The 11,851-nt window shown below is 39.2% G+C and overlaps 1 protein-coding gene across 2 annotated transcripts in view; it reads right to left on the bottom strand.

The window, feature by feature from the left end:
• Positions 1-5,898: 5,898 nt before the first annotated feature.
• The window catches only part of TDRD9 (tudor domain containing 9), a 171,727-nt gene continuing 165,774 nt past the window's right edge, over positions 5,899-11,851 (bottom strand). For both annotated transcript variants that reach the window (XM_038406469.2, XM_038406467.2), the window contains exons 35-36: positions 8,391-8,463; positions 5,899-6,492 (exon numbers count right to left, since the gene is read on the bottom strand). In XM_038406469.2, the coding sequence (XP_038262397.1) occupies positions 6,391-6,492; positions 8,391-8,463 (175 nt within the window). In that variant the 3' untranslated portion in view covers positions 5,899-6,390. The remainder of the gene's footprint in view (positions 6,493-8,390; positions 8,464-11,851) is intronic.

Here is an 11,851-nt window from a genome sequence, read left to right as displayed (position 1 = left end):
TGTTTTAGTACCTCCAAATGAGTTCCCTCGATAAGATGTACATAAAACACTATTTGGTTAAAATGCCACCATTTCCTTAGGTGGGATTAAAAGTCTTACAAATTATCCTTTTATGCCCTTTACACTTGCATGATATACTTTTTTACTATTTCTATAAAATAATATTTTAGAAAGCCAGCCCTATTTTCCACTAGAAAGATTACTGATTAAAGCAATGACAGTGAAAAAGAATAGAATGGTGTTTAATACCAGTGGAGGATAGGGTGCAGCTGCATAATACAACACCACTTCATAAGTATGAATTAATTACTTATAGTAAGGAATATTTCTGCTTTATAAGAAACAACTTGCATAAATTCTACTTGGTGAACTTTGAACTCTTATAAGTAAAAATTTGCCAGGTTTAATAAATATTTCTTCAATCATGTAGAAAACAAAATCCTAATGAAGCCTACCGGAGTTTGTTCAAATTAAAAGACAATTAATTTAATTAATGGGGAAAGAGAATATTTCTATTTGCCAACTAATGACCACAGTTATTATATCACCACTCTAGAACGAGTACTGGTGGTGTCCAATTGCTAAGTTACCTTCAGCACCCTAGATATATCTTTTCAGATCATAAACTGCTTGTACTATAATGCCATTCCCCATGAGACTATCTATCCAGTTCAAGTATTATTACAAGTCTTTCTAATGATAATGGAATACTATGTTCAGTTCTAGTGTTCACATTTTTTAAAAGGTGTTGAAAAATTGGAGAGGGTGCAAAAGAGCTATAAAAATGATGTGAGGGCTGGAAAAAATGCCTTATAGTGATAGACTTGAGAGCTCAAACTGTTTATCTAAGCAAGATTGAGAAGTGACTTGATTACAGTGTTTAAGTACCTTCCTGGAGAGACTATACCTGGTAGTAATGGGCTCTTTAATCTAGAAAGAACAAGAACCAACAGCTGGAAGCTGAAGCCAGACAAATTCAAATGAGAAATTAAACATTTTATTTATTTATTTATTTTAAAACAGTGAGGGTGATTATCCATTGGAACAAACTACCAAGGGAAGGGATGGGTTCTCCACCTGTTGATATCTTCAAATCAAGACGAGATGCTTTTCTGGTAAATATGCATTACTGGAACACAAGTTTTTGGGCTCAATGCAGAGGTAACTGGGTGAAATTTAATAGCCTGTCATATACCAGAAGTCAAACAAGATGATTTGTTGGTCTCTTGTGGCCTTAAACTCTATGCAGTTTATTCATTTTTTTCCATTTGTTCAGATTCACTCAAAAAGAACACTAACGTAAGTAATGCAAATTATCTGTTGGTAATGAAAAAAGTGTCAGCGCTAAGTGGAGATGTGAATATAACAAAGAGCAAAATATTTAAATTATGGAGACATAAGATTCCACCCTAACTGTGGAGAAGCGTGTTTCCCATTACAAGCCAAAACTTCCCTTTTAACTAGCGAGAAGCAAAATATAATTTCTTTCCTCTGGGTGTCTTTTTCATGAAAATCTGGATCAACTCACATTATCTTAAGATTTCCTTGGCATTCAGTTTTCATATAACTTCTTATTTTTAGCCCATCATATCCTGGAATTTAAATATCCTAAATCTCATTATTACTATCTATGGTTCAAGCACTATAAGAGAAGAAGTGAGGTACCTTTCACTGGTTTCAGTTGATCACAAATAAATTGCACTTGTTTTCATGTGTACTCGAGTCTGTTGTCATCATGCAGTCAATTTACAAACTTTACAAATTTATTTTAAAATTACCTACATTTCAAAATGTCAACTTAGCCAAGACATGAGAAAAGATACACATTAAAATAACACCAGTGTAAACAATTTTTACAATGTAGAGGAGTTAGGCCAGTTCCTCTGAGAAGAATTTAGAAGTCTTAAGTCTCCGCGTAGGGGTACAGGAATTCTTCCTATTCGCCTGCCTAAAACGTTGGCAGAGCAGAAAGAAGCCGGCTCATAGCAGGGTCCATTACGCACTTACATTTTTAATCAGTTAAAGAGTGGTTAGGGTCAGCATCTTACCCCATCGTAGCGTCTTGCTGACTGCCTACGGTGTGCAGCCATATCCCCAACACACCTTCTTGGCCTCTTTGAAGTGGCAATTGCAGGACCAAGTTGAACTACAAAGTCCATCTTGGCAATAAATCCTAAATCCACCTGACAGCCCGAGGTCAAATGAACTCCTCCCAACACTAACTGTCTTTCCTGCCCACAGATTTCATTCACTCAAACTCAGTGGTTGAAGTAAACTTCTCTATGCATAAAGCTCTGATCCTCAAGGAGGTGATAAGCACAACTCTCCCCGCCTATATCTGCCACTAAGGTTAAGGGAAGAATGTTTCCTAGTCTCCACTCAATTCAGGGGGAACACACTCCCCCATGAAACATGCATTCAGCTCTACTTCTAATCCCTTCCGAAACATGACAAACTCTAACCTTACAGGGAAAGTAAGAGTGACCACCATCAATAGCCTAAAAAGAGGTGTCCTAAACGGGTCTTCTACTTCAACCTGAAACTCTCTCACTCCCTAAACCCAACCCACTACTAATTCATAAGCCCTCACCTTATTCTCTCCATAGCAACAGATCCCTGTGGCCCCACCACCCCGCCAGCACATCCAATGTCTGATAACACCAATTGGATCTCCACAAGTCTAAAGGTCCATTTCCAGAATTAAATGGGGACACTTACAGAATCTGACCTGAAGTATGTAGGCCCTTGCTGTTACTGAGTTCAGGTCTGTCCCAATGAATTATATGATTTGTGTGGGTGTCAGAGTGGGCTTGTCTAAATTGACTTGGAGTCCTTTGGAATGAAAGAGTTTAAGTGCAGTGGTGAATGTTGCTCGTACCTCCTGGCAAGACTGACCCATGAGCAGTCAATCATCCAGGTAAGGAAATATCAGTCTTCCTTGTCCGCAAAGGTATGTGGCCGCCACGACAAGTACTTTCGTAAATACTCTTGGGATCACAGAGGAGCCGAAGGGGGGTGGAGGGGCGCCCTGTGTTGAAAGTACTCTGGGCTGACTATGAAGTGCAGAAACTTCTGTGAAGGGGGGTGAATGTCAAAATGAAAATAAACAACTTTCAAACTGAGGGCCATAAACCAGTTACCTGAGTGGAGGGAAGATATTAGTGGCCAGAGCAGTCATTCTGAACTTTGAGTGCCATATGAAGACATTCAGCTTTCCGAAATCAAGAATGGGTCTCCAGCCCCCCTTCTTTGTAGGGGTGAGGAAGTACCTTGCATAAAAAACGCTTCCCTATGTAAGGGGTGGCACAGACAATAAGCTGGGGGGAGAGGTAGATATGCTTGAGGGTAGGGATAGGGTCCAGAGTGACCTAGACAAATTGGGGCCAAAAGAAATATGATGAGGTCCAACAAGGACAAGTGGAGAGTCCTGCACTTAGGACGGAAGAATCCCATGCACTGCTACAGACTAGGGACTGAAAAGGACCTAGGGGTTACAGTGGATGAGAAGCTGGATATGAGTCAACAGTGTGCCCTTGTTTCCAAGAAGGCTAATGGCATTTTGGGCTGTATAAGTAGGAGCATTGCCAGCAGATCAAGGGACGTGATCGTTCCCCTCTATTCGACATTGGTGAGGCCTCATCTGGAGTAGTGTGTCCAGTTTTGGGCCCCATACTACAAGAAGGTTGTGGAAAAATTGGAAAGCGTCCAGCGAAGAGCAACAAAAATGATTAGGAGACTGGAACACATGACTTATGAGGAGAGGCTGAGGGAACTGGGATTGTTTAGTATGTAGAAGAGAAGAATGAGGGGGGGGTTTGATAGCTGCTTTCAACTACTGAAAGGGGGTTCCAAAGAGGATGGATCTAGACTGTTCTCAGTGGTAGGAGATGACAGAACAAGAAGTAATCGTCTCAAGTTGCAGTGGGAGAGGTTTAGGTTGGATATGAGGAAAAACTTTTTCACTAGGAAGGTGGTGAAGCACTGTAATGCATTACCTAGGGAGGTGGTTGAATCTCCTTCCTTCGAGGTTTTTAAGGTCAGGCTTGACAAAGCCCTGGCTGGGATGATTTAGTTGGGTATTGGTCTTGCTTTGAGCAGGGTGTTGGACTAGACGACCTCCTGAGGTCCCTTCCAACCCTGATATTCTATGATTCTATGGGTCCCAGGGGCCCCGACAGGGTTGATGAGATGGATTGTAGGAGTACGTATGTGGACACTATTGGTTCCTGGACCAGAACTGCTGTTGGCAAGAACGTGAGAGCAAGATAATGGATCTGGAAGCCCCTTCTGGACTGACAGATCTTCACCAGGTAGCTGGAGGGACTGTTGATACTAGCTAGTTCTCAGCTAAGGAAAAGGGATTCCTTGTGCTCCAGTAGCAGGGCTGGTGGTGCTGTGGGATCTGATCCTGGATGATTGGGAGAGGGAGTAGGTGGGTAGCACAGAGATTGAAGCTGAGCCTCCAGTTCCTGGCTGGGCCCTGGTACTACCCTGGGGACACTTCCCACAACAGGACAGGCTACAAGAAAATTGGGGACTTCAGGTCTGCATAGATAGCTAGGTCCTCCAGGAGATTATATCAAGGTCCCACCAGAAGTGAATTGCCAGGTGTCTTAGGCTTGGCCTGCCATTTATGCCATCTTGGAGGTGAAGGATCTGTGCATGGGCGGATCCCTTCTGGCCTTAGGTGACACAGGCATTGTTACTGACCTTTCAGTGTGTGGTTTCACAACACTGGGAGCTCCTTGTACCATTGATGCCCTCTTTTCCTTGCAAGTTCCAGATGCACCCATTCTAAGACGTGGTGTCTCGGCAGTGCTGGAGAAAGGTGCAAAGCGGGTTTCTTTTTAGAGGATTTACGTGGAGATTTGTCACTCTTCTTGTGTGGGTGTTTGTCCTGGTCTTCCTTGCGTTTCCAATTTAAGGAGTCTCTGTGTTTGGTGGAAGACTCCGAACCGCTGGTACTGGATGCCGGTGGGGTGCTGTCCGGGGGCTCTAGATGGGTGGAAGGGAAGCAGGAGGACTCCAGATGTGAACAGGGCTCATAGGGTGCTCCATGAAGTACCTCTGGAGCCTGAATTCATGAGATTGCCTGGTATGTGCAGGGAAAGCACAGCAGATGCCGCACCCCAAGGGAATGTATACTTCCCCCGAGGCAATATAGGCAGGTCTCATGTGGGTTGCTCACCAGGAAGATTGAGGGCAGACCAGGCATCAGATGAGATGCATCCGATGAAGTGAGCTGTAGTTCACGAAAGCTTATGCTCTAATAAATTTGTTAGTCTCCAAGGTGCCACAAGTACTCCTTTTCTTTTTGCGAATACAGACTAACATGGCTGCTACTCTGAAAAGTATCACTAAAATTACTCTTCTTTTAAGATTTCTTCACTTTAGCTTTGTTTCTCAAAGCTGCTAGCCTATTTATAGTGATTGGCACTGCCACCTACTGGTTTAACACAATTAAACTACTTTAAAAATACCTGTTGTATATTATGAATCTAGTGGCACACCAACAGTCATAAAATTCAATTTTTATTAACCAGGTTTGTGAAGAGGAAGGGGAAAGACACCATATCTTATTTCCAATTGTGTGTTTTATTCTGAAGCTAGCAGCCTCATATTTTGGGGGGTAAAGACCTTGTGTTTTAGGGGACAGGAAAAAAGAATGGAGGAACAGTGAATCAGAGGTTCAAGAAGATTTTCCCTCTACCTATGAAAAAATATGTACTTAAGACTTATGTTTTGTGTCAAAAGTGTACCGTGCAAGTGATTATATCCAGCATGAGATCTTTAATTATATACTATAACTAAATTTGTACACAAATATGCCTTGAAGTCACCAGTACATAAACTAAAATATCAGTGTCAATAAACTTTTTAATTATACAAATTAGCAAATTTGCTTTAAGATTTATTATTCAAACACTAGTAACAAACAAATAAAACATAAAATTCAATATGCAACTCAATATTTTTATCTCAAAGACAAAAAAATAGTATTCATCTTTCACTGTTGTATACTTTACTGAAAGAGCTAAACAACTCAGACTGTATCTATTTTCTCCCCTTTGGTTTATTGGGTGCTTTTTGAAAAGTTGTCTCAGAAACATTATTAAAAGAAAAAGAGCCTCTTGCTCTAAACAAATCTATTCTATGAAAGGTATTTTCTGTATATGTGTACCTTGATTCTTAATCTTTGGGAGAAAAGGCCATAATGCATTTTTTATCTTATTAATACACCCACTAGGATACTCCAAACTGAATACTACCTTCCTCTTTAGGATCAGAGAGATGTGGAGCCAACCTTTAGGGATCATACAGAAAACAGCAGTAAAATTAAACTAAAAACTTGCTTTAATCTTTCTTTCTTTTAAGGATTTATAGAAATATTTAAGTATTTAACACAACCAGCTTATGTAGCTGGTAAAGAAAAGTGTTCTTTCCTCTTTCATTCTGCCTTTCAGACTGGTCGATGATCAGTTTTGAATCCACCTGATGAAAAGAAGCAAAATTACAATGGTAGAAAGATGTAAGTTCATATGTTCTAACTCTGCAAACACAAGATTTTTTTCCCCACTATCTTGTTTTCAAATAACTTTTTGATTGTTCCAAATCATAGGAACTTCTCAAATTGTGTATGGCATGCTGAAAAATTAGATAAATATTAACATAAAAACCCAAACTCACATCATGGGATGCCTGTGTCAGAATTCTCCGTTTCAGATCCACAGGCTTTATTTATCAAGTGGATAACTATTATATAAAATAAGATGTCCTGGACCCTCAGAATTCAAATACACTTTGACATGTTGCTATATGGCTTACACAACAACTTGCTTTTACAAAAAATTAAAAACAATGTAGATGAACAAAAGGTTATACTAGCATGTTCATTGCCCTTTATAATTATGTCCTGCTATTCTTTGTACTGCAGTTAAAAAAAAAATCTATGAGTTGCTGTTCTTTGAATTATCAGGTCAAAATGAACACACTCATGTACATGTGCATATTGTGAGAGGAATCAGTATAGAGCACTGCTTTAGCACTGCTCATATCCCATATACACCATGAAATAAGGATCAACCATAGGTTTTTTTCAGTTCCTCAGACAGTTTAGAAGGGAAAGGAGAATGTGCGTCTGTTAACGGTAACAGCACTGTGGGGTTTAAGAGCATCTAAAAAAATATTAAGTGGAGTTTTCCCTGAGAGAGAGAGACAGATGGCATAATAGCATATTTTGACACTGAGGATAGCTATTGAAATTTGAAAAATGAGTAGCAAGCACTACTTCTGCTTATGCAAGGTATAAAAGGTAGCAATATGCATACTCTGTACTAGAGCTGCAGAGGACAGATATTTTCTGTCCATTTACACTCCTATAACATCAGTATAGGACAACCTTACAGCAAAATTAAACACTCCCCACAGTGAACTGTAAAGAGGATGAGCATATTTGCCCTCTGTGCTCATCCCATCTTCTCAGACTTTCCTTTCAAGAAGAGACCTAAACCCCTCACTTACCCATCTCAGAAAAGCACCCAGTTCCCTCCACCCCCAAAGACACATGATACCCACTGGCCTGCCTCGTTCCTGCTGGTTCACTGACCACTAAGCTGGCCATGAACCAAATGTGGTGGGAATCTAGTTGCATGGGTAGACCCACTGAGGAAGTCAGGAAAGATTTCTAACAGACTAGCTGGGCAGACTAGGACTTACTCCAAACAAAAACCCTACTTCTGAGCTGCAGGAAACCCTTTGAAATCTCCAGACTACTACCTCCCTATGTGACCTAAAACCAGCAGGTTTCCTGAAAGCATAAAAAGGAAATCCTGTTATACAACAATGGCCAGCAATAAAATCAAGCATATACTGCGGTGAGCTAACAATTCCAAAACAAGTAACCTAAATACACCAGTCACTAACTTTCCTTCCTTTCATTGATTTTATGCTATTTGATGGGAAATATCAAAAGGTTAATTTCTAAAGGGGAATAAAAAAATTCAGACAGTAATAAAATTTTTATCCTACTGAGCAGCAATCAATAAATGACAACTCCCTGCCAGAAACCATCCTTCACTGCAAATTTCTGAAGTGTTTTGTTTGGAAATAATGAATATTGGGGGTGACAAAATTAAACAGGAACCATTACAAGAGCCAGATGGAATATATGGATCTGTCCATGCACCTCAAATCCAAACCAACAATATTTGTACTGTTATCCAAATCATCTCTGCTCATGAGGTTAACAGATATCGGCAAAGGAATACACACACAAAAACCATCTTACTTGAGACCATCAGATCTGAACCTAATGTAAGTCTCCAGATATGAAGGAATATTGTAATAACGCATTCCCATTTGCTTAGTTTTTTAGAAAATTATAACCTTACCTGATTCCAATCATATGGTTTCCCATACCACTTGGAAGCAATTACTTGTCGAGGTTTTGATTTGCAGATTAAACTGAAATTTCATAAAAACATCTTTAAGAAACCCAATGGTATATAGTTAACTCTAAACACCTAATGAAATATTTGAAAATTTATTACATTACTGTGCTGATGAAATGGTAACATTTTCATCAAAAAGAATGAGGAGTACTTGTGGCACCTTAGAGACTAACAAATGTATTTGAGCATAAACTTTCGTGGGCTAAAACCCACTTCTTTGGATGCCTGCAGTGGAAAATACAGTAGGAAGATAGATAGATAGACAGACAGACAGACACACACACACACAACATGAAAAAATGGGTGTTGCCATACACACTATAACGAGAGTTATATTAAACAGCTCACCTTAATTGATCTCTCTCTTATCAGCAGGAGAAAAAAACCTTCACCTTAATTGATCACTCTCGTTATAGTGTGTATGGCAACACCCATTTTTTCATGCTGTGTGTGTGTGTGTGTGTGTGTGTGTGTGTGTGTGTGTGTGTGTGTGTGTGTGTTATCTATATCTTCTACTGTATTTTCCACTGCATGCATCGGATGAAGTGGATTTTAGCCCACGAAAGCTTATGCTCAAATAAATGTGTTAGTCTCTAAGGTGCCACAAGGACTCCTCGTTATTTTTGCTGATACAGACTAACACGGCTACCACTTTGAAACCTAACATTTTCACGTTAGCCTAATTTGCTTATTTATCTCATACTATCTCTCCAGTGTGAGAAGTCACCGATAAAGTCATGCTCTACTGAAACTGTTTGTTTTAAAACTGTATTCTGAGAGAAAAAATATTTGGTATAAGTTGTTTATTTGACAAAATGCTACAATTTGCAAATGTCATTTACTCCATACATTTATGTATGCTTTTTCATTTGGATCTAGTTTAGCTATTTTTAGATCATTTTGTTTTCCGAAACAACTCAATTATTATAGATTGTCTGTATGCCCCAGTTATTTCCTCAAGCTGTGTGAAGTACAACGATACATTTTAATTAATTCTGTCTAGATGTGTTTTTCAAATACACATTTTACTGTTAAGTAGTGGTGACATCTTGTAAATACAGTTAATTTAAAAAAACTGTAAAGGGGAAACCATGAAAGACTTAGCCTGAATAGTTTTATGCATGTAGTGTCTTTGCAGCAAGGCATTTTTTTCAGTGCATTAAACAAAAAATGATCAGAAAACAACTGAAACACAGAAGGAGAAAGATTTTATATAGGGAGAAAAATAAGATAAACAATGCAACACTATGCTAGCAGATGGTCTCTTCCTTCAAAATCAGAGTATGCTCAGCTTCTAATACTTGGGGGGGTGAGGGGGAAGAAAGATGTAAATTAATTTACTTCTGAAATTCTGTTTCTGGATACTGTGATTAGGGCCCTACCAAATTCACGGTCCATTTTGGTCAATTTCACAGGCATAGGATTTTAAAAATCAATAATTTCATGATTTCAGCTATTTCAATCTAAAAACTTTCACAGTGTTGTAATTGTAGGATCTTGACCGGCCACGCAGCTCTGAAAGCAGCAGCACAGAAGTAAGGGTGACATGGTATGGTATTGCCACCCTTACGCCTGCGTTGCTGCTGGTAGGGTGCTGCCTTCAGAGCTGGGTGCCCGGCCAACAGTCGCTGCTCTCCAGCTGCCGAGCTCTGAAGGCAGTGCAGAAGTAAGGGTGGCAATACCGCAACCCCCCTAAAATAATCTTAATCCCCCCCGCAACTCCCTTTTGGGCAGGACCCCCAATTTGAGAAACTCTGATCTCTCCCCATGAAATCTGGAAAACATAGGATAAAGCACATAAAAGACCAGATTTCATGGGGGGAGACCAGATTTCACTGTCTGTGATGCGTTTTTCATGGCCATGAATTTGGTAGGGCCCTAACTAATCTTAAAATCAGGATAACTAAGCTTTTGGATCTTAACACTATTTCTTGTATGGCACGAGATTTATCAACAAAACAATTTTCTAGAGAGATGAAGGAAGTATGGGACAAGACTATTAACTTTTATCAAAGAACTTCAGCATTTTTGTCTTGTAGGGTAATATTTTAGAGTCTTAATATTTAGATTTGAAGTTATTTTATTTGGACAGATTTTTCTTTACATGGTATAAGAATATTTTAAATGAATCACTAACTAATGAACCTCAGGCATGTACTAATCAGTACTACTGAATATCATGACTTGTCCTATTAATTTTTTTTTAAGTTCTGTAAATACTGGGAAAAATCACAGACTGGCATTTCAAAGGTTTTGGGGTAGGCAAAAGCAGGCACGAAGAAGGTGGAAATAAGGGAAAGAAACAAAATGAAAGAATCAGAGTAGCAGCCGTGTTAGTCTGTATTTGCAAAAAAGAAAAGGAGTACTTGTGGCACCTTAGAGACTAACAAATTTATTTGAGCATAAGCTTTCGTGAGCTACAGGAATGAAGGAAGACAGTGAATGGAAAAGTGACAGCTGTGTGAATGGAGGTAGACACAAGTTTGTAGAGGTTTAGAGCTAACAAAGAAGAGCTGTGGGGATAAGCAATAAATTTTAGTGCCAAAGCAGGGAGGGATAGCTCAGTGATTCGAGCATTGGCCTGCTAAACCCAGGGTTGTGAATTCAATCCTGGAGGCGGCCATTTAGGGATCTGGGGCAAAAATTGGGGATTGGTCCTGCTTTGAGCAGGGTGTTGGACTAGGTGACCTCCTGAGGTCCCTTCCAACCCAGATATTCTATGATTCTATTCTAAAAAGGGATTGTGAGTTAAATTGTGGGTTAAGGTGTTATAGTCTCAAATTCCATATCAAATATGCTCTGTTTAAAAAGACAATGTTTTTGTAAATGCTAGCCTTGCAAACCTGACAGTCCAGCTGGATTCATCCCTCAACATCTATACAACTGGACCATTTTCAAATGATTAATCTTGCAGTTATAACTTCATAAATCATTATTTTGATGAAATGAGAATGAACAGAATCCAGTTTCGTTTCTCTTAGCTGTATTCAGCTTTGCAGTATTAACAGGAGTAAAATCCAGTAGCTATTTAGACTGATTTTTAGAGCAGCTTTTGGTTTCATTGTGAGGTACTCTGCATTTTTGAAAGTAATGCAATTATTACAATTATTAAAATGATTATATAGGACTCTGAATACTGGGAGAAAATCTGTTGAGGAAGAAGGTGCCATTTTCAGTCATTTTTTCAGATTGAAATCACATTTTAAAGAGGAAAGGGATTGGTAAAGACTCAATTATATTCTATTTATTCTTTATGCTAGTCAAGGCAGAGTAAATTTAGCACCAAAATGAGATTTTACATGGTTTTGTCTGTAAATACAGGAGCCTTACAAAATGGTTCTTACTCATTCCCATGTGGAAAAATTTTGACAGGTCAGTAAATTGTTGTTTCCTTCCACCTG

The sequence above is a fragment of the Dermochelys coriacea genome, chromosome 6 (genome assembly GCF_009764565.3).
Source record: "Dermochelys coriacea isolate rDerCor1 chromosome 6, rDerCor1.pri.v4, whole genome shotgun sequence".
Lineage (NCBI taxonomy): Eukaryota > Metazoa > Chordata > Testudines > Dermochelyidae > Dermochelys > Dermochelys coriacea.
The sequence above is the reverse complement of the archived record's forward strand: the minus strand, read 5'-3'. Positions and strand labels throughout refer to the sequence as shown.